Source organism: Hippopotamus amphibius, chromosome 11 (assembly GCF_030028045.1).
Source record: "Hippopotamus amphibius kiboko isolate mHipAmp2 chromosome 11, mHipAmp2.hap2, whole genome shotgun sequence".
NCBI lineage: Eukaryota > Metazoa > Chordata > Mammalia > Artiodactyla > Hippopotamidae > Hippopotamus > Hippopotamus amphibius.
Genome location: NC_080196.1, coordinates 67721732 through 67740858, shown reverse-complemented (window position 1 = coordinate 67740858; position 19127 = coordinate 67721732). Strand labels below are relative to the sequence as shown.

Genomic DNA, 19127 nt, shown 5'->3' with positions numbered 1-19127 from the left:
GGCCATCCCTCGAGTTAGTTGGCTGTGTTTCAACCAACTGGCTGTATCTCACTGTTTGAAAAACCCTGAACTGAGGTAACAGGGCAGAATTGTGGGTCAGCACTGAGAGTCAGCATGGTTAAATGTTTTTTCCTGAGCCATGTTCCAGGATTCAAGGAAAATTCGTGAAATAGCAAACGGGGTTTATCCAGTGATAGGGTTTTGCTGAATAATTACAAAGAAAAAAAGGGAAAAGAAGTTGAGATTATAGTAGAATAGATGAAAGCAATGAATAAATTGAAGTTGAGAATGGAAGGAAATGATGAGATCAATGAAACAATGAAAAAGTGGTAGGGTTTCGCAAGAGACTGAAAATTGCCAAAAATGTTATTGGAAGTTTTCCTAAAAGAACTCAGGCAAAAAACAAAGGGAAAAGAAAAAAAGGGAAAAGGGAACTTCCTAGTAATTGAGTTTCAGGTACATATCCAGACAAACTTTATAAATTGAAGCATCAGAAGAGTTCTGGGATAGACCTGTGCATTTATCTGTTAAAGACATTTTATCAGGGCCACTTACCAGTTTCATGCTGTCCTAGAGCTAACACCAAACTTATCCAACTACCCTTGCCCTGTCGACTTACATCCCCACAGCCACAGGTATTGCAATACAATCTCTTCGACATGAAGGACATTTGGAAATCAATGATATGCTAAGACTGAATTACCACCTCACTCATATTTAATCAACATAGAATGAGAGAAAATTATAACAAAGTGACTAGATAGTTTATCTGGTCTACCTACTCATTTTATTGAAGAAACATACACCCAAAGAAGGAGCTATATGATTTATCTAAAGATGTAGATGAGTTCTCAGAAGGTTGAAATAAAAGTTCAGAATTTTGGACCTGTATTCCTTTCTCCTAAAAAAAAAATTATGGAGATAAATTAATCTGTTAAAACCAAAAATGGCTGAAACCCATAGTGTTTTGTTTTTCTTTCCTGCTTAAACCTAAGATGTATTGGCAGGTTTTAAGTTACTATTATTCTTGGAAGAAACAGCACCCAATTATAACCATAAAAAACAAAACTGTATCTGCAAGTTAAATCCTGTCCTAGGAAACTATCCAAATTCTTTTATTGTGAATAATAACTGAACCATATAGTTTTAGAAATAATTTTATTAATTAGAAGTTTTAAAATATTTATTCTCTAAAATTTCTATATGCATTATACAAAAAGGAAGAATTTAAATTACAGTTTATATGAAAATTTTGTCTCCTTTGTAAGACATTAAAATAATTAGAAAAACAACTATTTTTCAATTTTAAAAAAAGGAAAGTACAGACTCCAGATCAGATCATAATGTTGCAAAGTTTAAAATATAATTAAGACTCAGCATAGTCTTCTTTGTGCAAAGATTAACTATGTCTGTGGCATGAGGAAGAGGGAAAGCTTGGCTTGCTACAAAATGAACAATTTACTTGGTTCACCTTGCACTCCTGTAAATATTGTTTGAAATATTTCATTTGGTATGTCTAGTAAGTTGATTACTTTTTCTTAGTCTAGCCAGTACATGAACATTTACTGATGATAAAATTTATGCACTAACATAAAATTTTTAGACTAAAAACATATGGGTGCACTCTGTTATTATGAGATGATAAAATATTTTGTTGTTGTTGTTTCAATTCAGTCATTTACTGTGAATGTAACATGTTCATTGCAGCCTTGACACTGTAAGGCTAAGATTTAAAGGTTTTTTTCTCACAGGTCTATAAATCTCCAAATACCTAAAAGCCTATGAACTTTTCTTGTTATTTCATTTATTAATTTCCCCCGATTTTATAAATGCTTATTGTAAAACAGAAACACAGAAACATAATGAAGAAATATTTCATCTGTGGATTACCACTCAACACTTTAGTATATTATATAGTCTTATATTTATATGAATTTGGAATTATACTGATAGAGACTTGTCCTACTTTTTCATTAATACTATATTTTGTCTTTTATTTAATTAGCCTTCAAAATAAAATAATTGCATGATATTCCATCATCATCATCATCATCATCATCATAACAATAGCAGTACCCATGGTCACTACATCGTTATCCTCAGTTATGGCACCTTGTATCACAATAATGTATGTAAATCATTTACTTTCCTACCATGGAACATTGAGCTTATTTCCAGTTATCCACATACTTCACACCACTGAGATAAACATCCTGGCATGTGTGTGGGATCTTTGCGCCATTATCTTACCGTCTCAGGATATATTCCTTTTGCCTGATTTGACTGGTAATTTTGCATCCAAGTTCTGTAGGTTGACCCCACTCCTCTCCTTTCAACTCTGGCTTGCAGACCATTTCACTCCCTGTCGGTTCACCTCATGTCCTTGGTTCTTAGAAAATTTCCAGTTGGCCCACTTCCCATGGGAACACTCCTTAAGGCGAAAGTCTCGACTCTTCCCCCACATCCCCTCCCTGTTTCATAAAGCCCTCTGAAGCTCCTAGCCATCGTGAGCACCTAGTGAGCACTGCCTGTCACTCTACCTGACGCAGCTCCCACACGGCAGCACAGCACTGCCAAATCTCTGCCACTTCACGGACAGAGTCACCTATTGCACTTGGTGCTGATCCTCCTCGTCCCATTTGTCTCTGGAGAGTTGACAACCCTGATTTGTTCTGGGAAGAGATGCAACAAAATTTGCATGCATTTTATTGGCTAGCAGCATTTATGTGGCAAAATTAGTTCATTTTTATTGAGTGTTTACTGAGAGGCCTCATCCCACGATTCTACCTTAAGACTATGCCTCCACTTCCGCTCCATGTGGTTGGCAGGAATCATGGAGCACAGAGCTCATTCTGAAACGGCTGATTAACTGAAATTGTGGAAATTTACAAACTACTGCGTTTCAACTCTTTGGTACATTTCTAGCATTTTGCATAATGTATCTGATATGAAGAAGCAAACAAAATATTTTGGTTTCATAAACTTCCAAATAATCACCTAAACCCTGTTACTAATCCCTATCCATTGTTCTAACTTTAAAGAGTGTGAAAGTGACTGGGAAACTTATTAAAAAGTGCAGCCTTCCATACTTCTTCCCAATAGCCTGTCATCCCTGTGATTCCAACTCAATAAGGGATTTTTTTTTTTTTTTTTTTTTTTTTTGGCCACTCAGCCTGTGGGATCTTAGTTCCCTGACCAGGGATCGAACGTGCGTCCCCTGCAGTGGAAGCATGGAGTCTTAACCACTGGACCGCCAGGGAAGTCCCACAGGGATCTTTATTTTAACAGAAACAATGGGTGATTCTGAGGCAGATGACCTGTGAACCACACGCTAAAAAATAGTGCAAGCAAATATCTCAGCAAGGTCACCCTACAATTTTGTCACCTGTGAAAAAAACAGCATTTTGCTCCGTCCTTATTCCTGCATCCTAACATAACTGAAAGCGAGCAGACAATTAGTGGGAACTCCACAGTTCTAACCTCTTAGCTCTGCGCAGATTTCCTGTAGGGACATAAGAAACAACTACACCATGCCTTGTCCTGTGCAAGAGTAGCTGATTCAGCTTGTTCATTCTTGTAAGAGCACAAACGGTCTATATTAGGAAGGCCTTACATGGCTGTACTGGGAAGGCATTAAAGGACTATATGCAAAAAAAATGTATGAATGAAATTGTGTCTAAAATTCTCAGAAAGTTTGGCATCTTGGGGCAAAAAATAGGATGTGCTATGCAGACCAGAAAGAGAAGCTGGGGATTCTCAGCTTCAAGCCTAAGTAACTAGAAGGACACTATTTATACAGGAAACTCAGAAGGCCTGATTGGATGTGGCAACGTGACATCTGTCTTTACCCATAATGAGTTGAAAGTACTCGGGTAACAGGGGTCTTGACCTAAAAGTAAATAATAGGGTAACAGAAGTCTTACAGAAGAACTGGATAAGAGCTGTAGCTCTACACAGGTATCACGTAACTTCCTAGAGCTTCCTTATTCCCGGAGGTAGAAAAAATGACAGTTCTAGGCACATAGAAGGAAAAGCACTTTGTCCTCAGGACGTTACTGCCTAAGGGGTTGACCAGGGCAAAATCTGGGTGGAGATTTCAATCTTAAGCCCAGGAAAAGGCGGGAGATAGAGACTAAAGGGAAAGCTGTGGTCAAAGACAGATTTTGCACTTAAAAAAAAAAAAATGGGGAACCAAGATAAAACTCAGTCTTAAACTGGGGAATCCAGTAAAGCAGAAAATGGTTACACAGAAACCACAAATGCAGACTGCACCCAACTCATGGCAGATCTCTGTTGCCTTCCTCTGTTGAAGCAACATTTTGCAGGGGAAATCTCTAAGATTTTTGCCTCCTTTTTGCTTCCTGAGGCAATATATGGCTTATTAGTACTCTTATCTGCTTTTCATTTAAGTCATAAGACTAATCACACACTGATGTGCTGCCTATGGATACAGTGTACCTTCCTGACTACCAAGAATGAGAGACCTGGAAACTATTACGAGCCATGAAGTTTCCCAAAGGCCATCACAGGTTAGACACTGATCAAGCTCCTGGGGAAAATGCACGGGAACATCATGGCAAGTTGTCAGCTGTAGAGAAAGTGGAGACTGGAGCTATGATTATTCCCAACTATGGTGTCCTCCTGTCCTATAATAGCAGCAGCTGGCATTCATATATTGAGGGCTAACTCGGTGCCAAGTCTTTTAACTCTGACAACAAAACTATGAAGTCGACTCCTCCAATCCCCTCAATACAGGTCATACAAATGAGGAATCTAGACTCAAAGTTTGAGTGACTTCTCAAATCCCATAGCTAAGAGTGAAGCTGGGAGTCTCTCCAGAGTTTCTGCATTCAGGTTACCATGGTGACTGCCAAAGAGTCTTTCTTAAAGGCCCAGGCAAGCAACTGCTTGCCTCTGAGGCAAGCTATTCTTTAGCAAAACAAGCTAGGAGAGCAGCTAAAGTGGGCTTGACAGGAGGACTCTTAGGCACATGTAATTTTCATAGGGCTTTAGAATTAGTGCCTTTTTTAAGAAGTGGATTTTCCTCTTTCCTGCCAATTTGAACAGAGTAGTTTCATAGTATTTCAAACAAAACAGTCCTTTGCAGGTACTTCAGCAATCTTTGCAATGTTTGTTCTGAATCACTGGAAATATAAGAGCATATGTTTCTCCATAATGATCATCAGATGATGATCATTATGGAGAAACCTATGCTTAACTGACAAACATTCAAAAGTCAAAAACAAAACACCCCCCAAAATCCAACCTTTTCATTATCCTATTTTCTTAATTGATTTTTGTTAATATGAAATGGGTTGTATATGTGACTTATTTAAAATTATTTAGTTTTATTAGGAGTGCCTTTTAGGTGGACCACTCTGAGTGACTTTCATGCTTAAAAACCATTTTTTATTCAAATGTCTTACAGCCACCCTAATAGAACCCTAGGAAAGGAGCTCTATTATTATTCCCCATTTTAGATGAAGAAAACCAGACACAGAGAAATTATGCAACTTAACCAACATCCCACAGCATCACAGTCTTTAGAATAGTAATATTAGATAAATGTGGTGATAACAGACCAATTACCTCTCCAAACCAAACTCTAAAATTCTAAAAAATGTAAAACAGGACTCTAAAAAAGAGATTCCCTTCTTTAAGTAAGAAAAATATAATCCCATAAGCTCATATGATACACATGGTTAACAAACACACTGATTTTTAAAAACTGCTTGATTTACTCTATCATGACTAGTAATATACAAGAATTTTACACAAAATTTTATTAAAAATAACTTTGAGAAATAGCATTTTTGACTGAGTAGTAATGAAACTATTGGAAAGATAAACTGATTATTGAATAAATTACCCAATGTTAATTTTTAAAAATAATTATTATAAACCAATCTTGTGAATTCAAAATAGGCATATCATCAACAATCCTAAATATCAGAAATAGATTGAAAATGTGCACATGGTTAATATGGATAGAAAATTCACTGACTGAAATCAGGTGTGAAACACAGCCTGGAATTTGGTTGGCTACTAAGTTTAATTTTGTCTTATTATTTCAAAATTTAATAGTTCAGACCACTTCTACATTTGTTAAAAACTGTAATCTTAAAATATTAAAAGAAAACTTTACAAACACATAGCTGTAACTAGCCATCTCATCTAAAAGACTATAAAAGTTATTCCTAGAGAGCTTTCATGATCCCTGTATTTCAAAGTTTACTTCAAAAACCATCTCTATTTTGCATTTATAAACTGTATCCTTGTAATAATGACCTGTAAATATAATATTATATACTAAACGTCCACATCCCAATTTTAATTACACTATTCCTTTCGTTAACATAAAATGTTGCATTTAGTAAAAGCATGACATACTTCTACAGTTCAATGGCAAAATTAAAGGGTCTTATTGAGGAGATAACGAAGCTATCACTAAAATAGCTGAAACAATAAAATCAACATTATATTGATTTTAAGAAAGCCAAGAGTAAAGATGCTTACATAAAACAGAAAAACAGAATAAGCCACTTTATAAGAGAGAAAAAGAGAAATGGCGTTTAAACACATTTAGATTCTCCAACCCAAATAGGAATTTTAAGAACAAAAAGAAGAGAAAGAGAGAGATAGAGGGAAAAAGAGAGGGAGTGGGGGAAAGAGGGAAGAGAAAGGGTGAGAGACAGAGACAGAGGGGATGGCGGGGAGTAGGGCGGGGGAGACCAAAGACCAAAACCTTGCAGGAGTAAAAATACATTCTTAAGCAATTTTTAAATTTAAATTTTGCAGAGAAGGTGGACAACAGAGGAAACGTAGATTCAGTGCCAGGTTTCACAGAGAATACAACACAGAAATGAAACTCCTCCAAAATGGAATTATAATAACAGTCAACGCTTGGTTGGGAATCTCCCTTTGCTTTATGAAGAAAGGTCATGATACAAGATAAAACAGTATCAAGAATGAGCATACACACTTTAGAATGTTTAAGAGAACAGCAGTCTTCAAGCACCACACAATTACTTAGGTAACCGAAGATAACGTTAGAGCAAGATCTCTACAATTTTCCATTCAGATATACTTCAAGTAGTCTATGCTATAGACTTGAATTAATTAAATTTTATTGCACTATACATTGGCTGCTGTCACTATACCCAAATGTAAACAATAATGCAGACTTTCTTAACTGGTCTATCTGCAGGTATCCTTAGATGGGAGACAAGTAATTAACAACTATGTAAAAATCAAGAAATTTGTGTAGTTATTTACAGCATCCCTCAGTAAATGCACATTGGGCTAAAGAGATCCCAACAAAGCAAAGGGGAAAAGCCCCAAACACAGCATCTTCTATTTTTTAAAAAAATCCTGACTTGTAATAATAATAATTAAAAAAAAGACAAAGCCACTGGCTTTTTGTAGACTAAATGGAACGCACTCATCTCTTCATGCATGTTTCTGCTAGTGTCCTAAATTTGGGTTCCAAATGATCCAAAAATTCAAGCCCATCTTCTTCTTGTCGTTCACTGCAACATCCCACAGAACCAGCCGCCGATCCTTTCCCTTCATAGTTATACGTCAGGACGTAGTCTTGAGCGTGCATATGATTGCCATCCTGATTACACTGCTGGACCTTCTGCCAAGAGGAAAAACACAACATATTTTATTATTATTATTTTAAACACCAAAACATACTAGCATAAAAATAATGGCGTTGATTTACCTTTCATTGTTTAATTTTTAATCAGAGTGTGTCCTCTAATGGATTCCTACATATAAAAAACGCACATGATTGGTCTGTATCATAAATCACACCATTAATTCACTACAAAGCATGTTTCTAAAAGTCACACATGTGGCAGCAAGTACACAAGTGTTTGTTTTAAGTAACTGTTGCATTCCCTTTCAAGATCATGGCTAACGTGAAATGCATCCCTTAAACTGAACCCAAATGCATGTGGGCTCAGAGCTTTCCAGATAGGCATAGTGACTGTGCAGACTGCAATTGCCTTGGACCCCACTTTTGGTCTTTAAGACATGACTTGCTGATGAGAAATGGCAACATAAAATCATGAGAAAAAGAATTTAAATATCATCTCATTATTTCAGAAACAATTAAGAATGAAACAAAATGTGAGGAAAAGTCAATATCCACTTAACATCTGATCATAACTAAATCAAAATTAAGGAAAATCACATTTCTTATTAGTACTTTAATCATTAATTGAAAATAAAGATCAGCCCACTAAAGTGTAATCATTCAGAAAGTTGGAAAGAAGCAAAATAGATTTGTAGGACACTTAGCGAAACTCACTTCACCAAGGCGGGGCTGAGTGTAAGTGTACCACTCAGAGCACGTGTATCTGCAGTTGTCCATGTCTACTTGTCCTCCTCTGCAGGAATCCAGGGTGTGCTGTCCACCTCCCTTACACACTTCCAGGGTGTGATGATGCCCGGCCTCCCGACAGGACTCCGTCTGCCCTCCTTTCACCATTTCAATGGTCTCCTGCCCTCCATTTTTCACTCCTGATCCCAGGGTGCCACAAACTCCCTGAGCAGAACTGCCCAGAGTATGGGTTGTGAAGCCATTCGTGGAATACTGAAACGAAGCAGTTGGCATTGGGAAATACAGAGAACAAAAAATGAGAAAAAGAGCAAATCATGCAGTGAATGCTGTGAACTTTTGTGCTAAAAGGTAAGCATTCTGAGGGCAGGAACTCGATCTGTCTTGGCAATTGCAAGTACCTAACTACTGTAACCCCAGTACTTCACAGAGCATCCAATACACGAAGCAAACTGCAGACGACAAGTGGTCTGAGCCTTGAGACAAGTCAGAAAGCTTGATGTATACTCCTTCTTTAAACACATCTTAGACTACTGTACAACTTCATTTGTGAAATCCTTCCAGCATCTCACATCCCAAGACCAGGACTGCACACTATTGTCTCACATGGATTGACCCTGCTTAGTTTAAATTCATTCCCTTCACCTGACCAGAGCAGAAACAGAAATAATAATCGGCATTTTTATTCAGTGTCTAATTGAGTTCCCTTCAACTGAAACAAAATCAATAGAAACAAAAGTTGCCGTAAAAATCTTAGCAGCAATACTAAATCCTTGTGATCCAATTAAATAAAAATAAATCAGCAGAGAAAATAAGACCAAAGCTCTGGCCACTAATTTTCCATGTTATATTTTAGTAGGATACTCTAAGTTTTATTTTTTCTAATACCTTCCTAGATGTCAACATCCTTTTGTTTTCTAAATCCTTCCTGCTCTAATCATCAATGACACTTTTGTAGGGAATTCACTTGTTCCTCATCCACATACTAGGTTGGAAATCAAAGCTGAAGCAGTGTAATCACTTATTAGCATTACTGCTTCATACATTTGACCTCAGGCTCCTTTCTAACCTATATTAGAGCCTGAAAGCCTCCACTGAAGTTCCTTCCACGATGATCAAAGCCTGTAGTCATTTTACTGCTGCTGCCAGAAAAAAAAATTAAAACCATTATGCTGATTATCTGTGAATAACTAAATGAAACATTTTTACAGCACAACCAGCAGCTTCAATATATTAAAAAAAAACTGGGTCTAAAGTTGAAGCCATGACACTTATGAAACAGAAAATAACAATGAAATGCCAAAGAGTTTTTACTGTTAAGTAACACCATAGGGCCAAATTTAAATGCCATCTGTCTCCATGGGATCCACGTTATTTTATCTGTCCCCTGGGACCGATGACATTTTATATACTGTAAGTTACCTGATTTCAAAAGACCTTTGCCCAGAAAAGATCATTATAGTTGGTTAGGCCAATTTATCGGCTGTATTTATTTTGCAAAGACAAACAATTTACCACTTTGTCATCTCCGGGAGCTTCAGTGTTTGACACAATGAGGTTCTGCTGGGCTAAATCATCAGGAAATACTTTTGGCTTTTTGGCTGCCCCAGTAGCCCCACAGATTAAGGTAAGCAGGATACCTGGAGGATGAGAGAGATTACTTCAGTTTATCTTAAAACAATGTTATGAATGTATGATGACAAATACAAAAACAACTTTCCAGAAAACATAAATACTATTGCCTGTGTCAAAGTGGCATCCAGTAGAAAATGCTGCCCTAACCAGATATGCCACAAACAAGGACATGCTAAGTGCTGTATTTGTGTTGAATTTTATGTCTGTGCTAATTAGGGTAGCACTAAAACAATACCAATGCACTTTCAATAAATAAATTAAATATGTGTGTTAAATGGCAATGTAGCTATATACAAGTGAGCAGCCACAGAGAGCAGTGCTGATTCTAAGAATGTGTCCTGAAAGTGATTGTAAAGGCTGTCATTTGAATTCATGAAAGGACTTACAAAATAGCAACGCTATGCCCAACAATATCGCAAGGATGGCCCACTTTCCGAGTACCACTCCTCTGCTGCCAGTCGAACCTGAGCGAATGGTGCAGTCATTTGTGGTAACACAGTCACATAATATCACGTTTAATTCAGTGACAACCGACATGCCAAGTCTATCTGTAACTCTGATAGGTACTGTATATCGTCCGAACTGGGGGTCATTCAGATAGGAAAGACGTGCTGCTGTATCTGAAAGGAAATAAAACCAAGCGTTATAGAATGTCATTGATTTCTCGGGAGCATAAATAACTAGTGACAGAATAGTCATCATATTTCCCTACAAATATATATTCCTGTTGGGACTTGCACAAGTGCTACACCATTTTAAGCATGAATGGGTGAAGTCTTTTTAATTTTATAAAAGTTTGTCTCCGCTGCCTCTTTTTATAAAAGTCTTTTGGCTGTTGTAATAATGTATTTTATCCATCGATAAACAAATTCTTCCTATCACAAATAACAGACTTGTTTAGAGATTGATTTTTATCACATCTTTAAAATTTTTAATATAACCAGCCAGTGTATATCTTCTTTTACGCATGATTTGTCAGAGCATTTCACAGTCTACAATTCTGGATGTTTCCCCTTACTTTGTTTTCCTATATTGTGCCAAACCTTGAACATATTATCAAGGCATGAGTCATGGTGCTGGAACTTCTTCTCATGGTCCTTCAAAACACTGTGACCAACTGTATTTTATTTGGTTTCGATGTACGTTCTTTTAGGTCAAGAGCAGAAAATATCCAGGTCAAAATCCAACACAGTCTGGGGGACAGAGCCAAAAATATACTACTCTACATGTAGATGACACACACTCATGCCCAAGAATAATCCTCCCCCGTAACTGGCCCAGTGTGACATTTTCATTATTTCATACTTGAAGCTCTAAATATAAACTTGGATATTTGAGTTAAAAAATCATTGAATCAAGTCAACTTTAAAAGAAAGCATGGGGACTTCCCTGGTGGTGCAATGGTTAAGACTCCACGCTCCCAATGCAGGAGGCCGGGGTTTGATCCCTGGTCAGGAAACTAGATCCCACATGCATGCCGCAACTAAGAGTTTGCATCCCACAAGTAAGGAGCCCACAAGCCACAACTAAGGAGTCTGCTGCAGCTAAGACCTGGCACAACCAAAAAAATAAATAAATATAAATAAATAAATAAAACATGGTTAACCCAGTGAGTCTATGTATGTGTAAGAAATAATAATAACAAAACCAAAATTTATGATTCAAAATGAGCCATGGTCTCTTGCAGTGACTATCTTGTTTACTTCCCCCAATAATCCCATTTTACACATGAGTAAATTGATGCCCAAGAAGAATAAATAGCATGGAAAGACCTAAAGCTTCTTTAGGATATGTTCTTCTCAACTTCGTATTTTCCAGGCTTAGGGGCTATTTTACAGCCCAGTAAAACTTTAAGAAAGTTTTGACCAACATAATTCTGCCAATGTTTCATTGTACTAAGTAGGAATACTTTTAAAATTACTGCCTCCTTCAACATCATGTAAAAAGAAATGATATTATGACACCAAATAAGTAGAAAGGACATCTAAATATAAGGCTAGTTCTCAAGCACGCACACGTTAGAATGTTGTTGTTAAAAACACTGAAAATTTTGGAGCAACTTGTCATAATAGGAAACCAAGGAATATTCATGGAAAGCACAGGAATGAAAACCATTCAAGGGCATTTTAAAGGCAGCCCCCATTTAGCTTACAGTGGATCTTGAGTCGTGAAAGCTGGAGTGAAATGACATCATGACCCACAGGTTGTGCAGGCAGGAGATGGAGAATGTGCTGGAAAGTTAAGAGCTGATGCAAGGAATGAGGCAGTGGTGGCACAAAGAGAGGTTCCCTTCATTTTTTGCCATTCTTGTCATCATAGATTCTAACGTGGGTAAAGTCAGAAGTACAGACTGGGTCCAAGTGGGGGAAGAAGCCCACATAGAAAACAACAGACAAGAAGTGGTCAGAAGTCAATGCAGAGCGGAGAGAAGGGATCCCATGGTGGACACTGAGATGCACACCCAGATCCCCTGCAGTCAGGGGTGTATTGTCCCAACTGCTTGGGCAGCTATCAGCACCGTCAGTGACTGCGCCTTCCTGCCAAAGGTCACGCTCCTGCAGGGAGCCCAACCCACTGATGGAGCAACGAAAAAGCACAGAACAGAATGGCCATTCTGAAGGGCCATGTAGTTCAGACTCCCCCACGCGTTAGCCGAGGCTGTCCTTTGGCCTGAGCTGCAGCCTGATTTCTCTGTTTGCTCAATCCTGCTTCCCTTTGTTTCATGTATATTGATGCCAAGGAAACTCCCTGATAAACATTCGGCCTGGAAAGACCATCTCAGGAACATACCTGCCAGGGATGGGGATTCCCTTATGACCTAGGAAACCACTGTCACATGAAGAATCTGTGTAGGTGGGAGGTACACAAGTCAGGAAGAGGGTACATCAGACCTAGTCTGGGGGGGTGGGGGGTGGAGTGGGAATGAGAATTCACCCAACACCAAAGGGAATCCTGGCACAGGACTGATCAGAGACAGGCACTCCCCACCACACCAACACTGAGGAACGGTCTTTTGTTATGGTTACTATATAGCGACGTACTCTTCTACGTCATCAAGAAAAAAAAATATTTTAGATACCCTGATGCTGAAGAGGACAAAGTAATGTTTAAAAGCACATACCGTTAATTTTTGTCAGTCTCCACGTTCTGAGTACTTCTGAACCAGAAACAGCATCCAAACTGAAGTCAAAGGGTGGGCCGTTTATGGGTTCATCGGGGTCTACAGCCACGATCTCCGCCGATGACATGACAGTTTTACAGATGATCACTGTCCGCTGAGGTATAGATGGGCCGTTATCGTTCACGTCTTCAAGCATAATCCCTAGTGTCCCAGTACATGTTCTCCCATCTAGAAAATTGGATACGAAAATACAATTTTTTAATGTTTTGAGTTTTCACTGGGTCATTACACATTGGAAAAAAAAGTTTTTATTACTGATTAGGCACTTGTACCATATAAATGACAGTGACAATCACAGTCCCAGGCTATGTCCTTAAGGTATGTTAACAGAAAGACATTATCAATTTCAAATGGGTTGTGCAGAAAATAACTGCTATTTAGATTTGTCATTCATTCACTAAAGGGCTACAAAAGACATGGACATTTTTATGGAGGTGAGCTTTGACATTTTTAAAAAGAAGGAAGAGAGGACCAACAAGGGTATTTCTGGTACATTTAAAAGCACAAAGAGATTTAAGGAGGTGGGAAAGCACATACACACACCTATGTTCCTGACATAATGAAGGGGAAGGCAGGCTGGTGGGAGTTGACACCGAAAAGAAAAGCCAAGGGTCCTTGAAAGCAAATGTAGGGAGTTTGGAGTTTAATATGCATTTAGAAAACACTTACAATTTGGGGGCAGGAAGAGTGAAAGGCAAAAGGCATTCATTTGGGAGATTAGAACAAAACTAGTACATGGAAATGCTCGAAGCACGAAAGACTCCAGAAGTGGAAAATCACTTGCAAACCAGAATAATCACTCTGAGGTGTGGCCTAAGGAATTCATCTATCTGCATATTCAAATAAAAATTTACTGAGTCCTAACTACTTTGTATAGGGCACTGCCATGGAAAACCTGGAGATTCAAAAATGAAGTGGTCATGGGTCCCGGTCACAAATTATTCAATAGTAACACTGTTGTGAAGTCCGAAATTGAACATAAATCGAAGACCTGTGTCTCTAAGTCACTTATTCCTTCTGTTTAATGAGGTGGCCTTGGACATAAAGGGTGGAAAAGAGGATGAAAAAACCTGTGCCACCCACGACCTGAAGCTATGCCTTACATGAAGCTGCCCACCTAGGAAAGCGGGAAAACCAGGCACAGCCTTGCAGTCACAACCTCCACCCAGCAACAGGACCTGTGATATTTCCAGGGTCATCATGGGCCAGGAGCCATAGCCCACCAAGTTAAGAAGTGGTTCTGAAATGCGGGCCACAGAAAAGAACACGGTGGAGGCAGCTATAAGACGGCTATGAGGTAAAGTGGAAGACAGAAAAAAGCCAAAAGCAGAAGGCAAACCAATATCTCCCATTTAATATAAGCTTGCAAATTAGAATTCCTAAATGAGCAAGATTAGTGCTTAAAGGAAAGCCAACAAAATCACCAACAGAAGATTAATTCACTCTATGCAAGATATCTTTGAAATGTGTATGTACTGTCTTCAAAAACATAAAGAAGGTTAACTGTTTAAATAAGCATAAAAATGACAGCTCAAATTCCAATAGAAATAAAAGAGCAACATTCATTAATAGGGACTCCAGAAAAAAAGGATAAATAGAATGGTAGAGAGGGACTTCCCTGGTGGCGCAGTGGTTAAGAATCCACCTGCCAATGCAGGGGACAGGGGTTTGATCCCTGCTCCAGGAAGATCCCACATGTCGAGGAGCAACTAAGCCCATGCACCACAACTACTGAGCCTGCATTCTAGAGCCTGTGAGCCACAACTATTAAGCCCATGTGCCTCAACTACTGAAGGCAGCGTGCCTAGAGCCGGTGCTCCACAACAAGAGAAGCCACCGCAATGAGGAGCCCGCCCACTGCAATGAAGAGTAGGCCCCCCCTCACCTCATTGCAACTAGAGAAAGACCCAATGCAGCCAAAAATAAATTAATTAATTAATTTAAAAAAAGAATGGTAGGGAAATAATACTTAAAGAAATACTTGCTGAGAATATCTGAGAATTAAAGAAAAAAATGGATCTTCTACTTTAAAGTATATTCTGACTGCAGTGATGGGTAAATAAAAATAAATTCTCAGCATGACACTGAATTAAAACTATATATAGAACACAACCTAGGGAACTATAAAAGTTTTCTGGATGTATTACCTGTAAAGAGACAATAATTAAACAGACAGTAGAATATGTATCAGTAGCAAGAAATGCCAAAAGATGATGGAGTACCACTTGCAGGGTACTGAGGGAAAGAAGGGGTTAACTCAAAATCCTAAACCAAGTCAAACGATCAAATCAAGCATGAGAATGATATTAAAATATTTTTCAGAACAATAAAACTGACAGGGTTTATCACCCACAATGCACCACTAAAAGAACTAGTAAAGGATATAGTTCAGCAAGAATGGAACTAGGAGAGAAGAAATGAGATGCAAGAAACAATGCAACTATCTCTCACTTTGAACAACTTTTAAAGAAAAGACAGAGACACGAAGGAAGAGGGAGGTAGGTATACACGTATTTTATCTATCTGACAAATTTTTCTCTTAGGACAGAAAAATCTCATCTCTCACATTCTCTTGTTCTCATGCTATGTGTTTTCCTGCTTTCTCTGAAAATTGGGATTACAAGATGTCTTGACCATTTCTTTCCATTTGAGGCCACACATGGAGTTGAAAGCACGCCTTACTGATTAAATCTGGTTAATTATAATGTCTTTAAAATTGACCTCTACAGTGTTTGCTGTGCAACCACTGTGCTAATGCTTGAATTTTCCTTCCATGAAACGTTTAGAGTTGTTCAATAAACTGTCTTTTTTGCACATTGTGATGAATGTTGGACAATATTTCTATCAAAGAGTTTAGACAACTAACTCAGTGTTCCACAGCTCTGCTTTTCATCTGTTAATAATAAATAATATTCTTTCATTCACTGGAAGGTATGCATGCAATGCTCACCTTCTGATATTAATATAATTCTATATGGGTAAATACGATTTCAAAAATCTTGGAAGGTGAACTACCCATGGGTTCATGATTTACGTGCATGGCACCTTCCTGCTAAATGTTTCTAAAAATTTGAAAGCACACTCTTCCTCCCAAAAGTTAGAATCTTACAACAGAAGTAGAAACCTAAAACTTAGCTATACAGGGGAAACACGTGGGTGAAACTACCAAATAAGGTTAGATTGAGAAGAGAAGAGAAACTGAACTCAAAGCTTAAGAAAGAGTTATGTTTAGAAGAGGAGAAAGAGATAAAACTAGAAAGCATGTAGAAAAGAGAGGAATGTGTGGAATAATTGAGGGAGAGTTTTAAAGAGAGGAAACAAGTGCTGTAGGAAAGTAGGAGAGAGGAAGTGAGCACAGGCCCAGAGGTCAGTGCTCACAGGAGAGAACACTTCCCATATGGAAGCAGCAGCTGGGAGGGCCCAAAGGGAATGAGCCAGTATAGATTTTAGAAAAAGGTAAAAGACAAAAACAAATAAACAAAAAACATACTTTAGTATGATCTCAGTTCATAAAATAAAAAGATGTGGAGTTATTTATCCCCTACCAGTTTCAAAAGAAATGAACGGAAAAGGCCCCATTGCACATTGATTCTCGACCACGATAACGAGTAACCGTGCCTCTCTCCTAAATGCCATAAAAACATTTGTTCTGTCACTTATTTTATCTCCTCTGCAACAGAGGAAAATGCAGAATGAAATTATATCCAAAAGCTCTCATTCCAGACGGTAATTTTATCTCACTGATTAACAAACCATTTGCACTTAAAAATGTAAAAATAATGGATTTGGTTTTCATATTATTTCTCTTCTTTTCATTTGCTTTGACCAAAAAGCACGGCTTGACAAAGGGACAAAGGAAGCTGACGCCTGAAAGGACAATCATTAATTGGCTGAAGTTAAATTAACAATGATTACAACTTTACCAGTTCAATCAATGGATACGAGCTACTTCTCATTAACTTAGAAAAAGCTGAAATATCTAAAAATCTTACAAAATCACTTCTAAATTCTAATTTTGTCAGCTATAGTATAATAATTTATTTTACCATAGTTAACATATTAATTTTACAGAGGCATGAAGTTCACATGTATGTTACAGTAAAATTATATTTTATACACTAAAAGGATCTCATTCCTAATCAGTGTGCTCACATTACAATTTTACAGGGCTCATAGAAAATGATTTTCCATTTTATATGATTTTGTGGATTCACAGTATTTGTTTTCCTAATTTCATAATATCAGAATACTAATCCCCAAATAGACTGTTAATTTCCTGTAGAAAGAAATAAACTTTTTTAGGACTGTACTATGAGGCAGTAAGTATGTCCTCTCTGCAATGAATTTTCCTGACAAAGTGAATATTTTAAGAGATATGACTAAAGAAGTTGAAGCTAATTTTACTAAAGTAATTTTCTCAACTTTTAATGATTAATTTTAATAAATTAGTCTCAAGTGCTTTCTATTAGTAAATTATTTTATACTGTAATTACATACAAAATTGAGGGTACTATTAGAAAGCAGACATAAGTTAATAAATTACAGCAAACCTCTCAATTACTCTACGTGTCATCTGGGGAGAAATAAATTTTGAGAACGTATGCAGCTGACTTAAAAATACATGTTGTTTAAAAACTGAGGATGTCTGTAGTTGGGGGCGTATGTAGCTGGCTTAAACACAAAGTTCTTACCTTTGTCTGAGGCAAGGACTGTAATATTATAGACCCCATTTCGGACGGTCTCTGCCTCTCTATCCAGGGTTCTGAAAGTTGTGATTGATCCTGAGTTTTCATCAACAGTGACCCATCCTTCTGGATCATTTAATTTCTTATACCTATGAATAATGATGAATTAAAAAAGCAAAATGGATCATAAGCCAAATTATAATACTGGTATCAAAATAAGTCATACATTTAAAGACATGGTAAATTTGAAGTTAACTAAAATAGAATTACAAGTACCTGGGACTTCCCTGGTGGCGCAGTGGTTAAGAATCCGCCTGCCAACGCAGGTGACATGGGTTCGAGCCCTGGTCTGGGAAGATCCCACGTGCCATGGAATAACCAAACCCGTGCACCACAACTACTGAGCCTGCGCTCTAGAGCCCGAGAACCACAACTGCTGAGCCCACGAACCAAAACTACTGAAGCCCACATGCCTAGAGCCTGTACTCTGCAACAAGAGAAGCCACTGCAATGAGAAGCCCAAGCACCACAAAGAAGAGTAGCCCCCCTCGCCGCAACTAGAGAAAGCCCACAGGCAGCAATGAAAACCCAACACAGCCAAAAAATAAATAAATTAATAATAATAATAAAAAGCTTAAAAAAAATGAAAAGAATTACAAGTACCTTATGCCATTGCTTCTTCCTATTTCCGGGTCATATGCTTTATATCCATTGACCTTTGTTCCCCTGGGTACATTTTCTTTAATTCGAACAATTTGCACTGCAGGGATACACTCAGGGCCTTCATCCTGATTCTGGACATTAACAGTGACTGTTGCCGTGTTCATGGCTGACCTTGAACTACCAGAATACAGAGCTTCATTAACTACACCGATTTGCAGGATCACCTGTTGTTTTTCTTCATAATTCAGTGCCTACAAAAGCAAGCGTGTTGAAAATCAGATCAAGACACAGTACTTGGCAATGAGAACTAGTGTGTAACTAGTTAGCTTTGCAAATATGTAAGTGCTATGTCGGGAATAGTCATGAAAATATTAAACATATACCCACAAAAGTGATGGTGGTAGAAGAAGGGAAATCCTTCAACTGATTTGGCATTTGAGTGGAGCCAGAAAAAAAAAAAAATTCCTCAACTGCAAATTTAACACAAGTAATATCATAAGTCCTGATGGCAATTTCAGATAGCATTTAATGAAATATTATTTAAAATATTACTTTAGGGACTCCATACCCTAATCAACAGTAATTTACTATTCCATTAATTTGGGGATTGCTTATC

At 37.8% G+C, this 19127-nt stretch overlaps 1 protein-coding gene across 3 annotated transcripts in view; it reads right to left on the bottom strand.

Moving 5' to 3' along the window:
- Nucleotides 1-2070: 2070 nt before the first annotated feature.
- Nucleotides 2071-19127, bottom strand: part of DSC2 (desmocollin 2) — a 36672-nt gene continuing 19615 nt past the window's right edge. For 2 of the 3 annotated variants that reach the window (XM_057699252.1, XM_057699251.1), the window contains exons 10-16: nt 18512-18762; nt 17855-17997; nt 13104-13331; nt 10369-10602; nt 9863-9987; nt 8318-8602; nt 2071-7639 (exon numbers count right to left, since the gene is read on the bottom strand). In XM_057699252.1, the coding sequence (XP_057555235.1) occupies nt 7442-7639; nt 8318-8602; nt 9863-9987; nt 10369-10602; nt 13104-13331; nt 17855-17997; nt 18512-18762 (1464 nt within the window). In that variant the 3' untranslated portion in view covers nt 2071-7441. Of the gene's footprint in view, nt 7640-7726; nt 7773-8317; nt 8603-9862; nt 9988-10368; nt 10603-13103; nt 13332-17854; nt 17998-18511; nt 18763-19127 lie in introns of all 3 variants that reach the window. The other variant, XM_057699254.1, reaches the window with a different exon arrangement.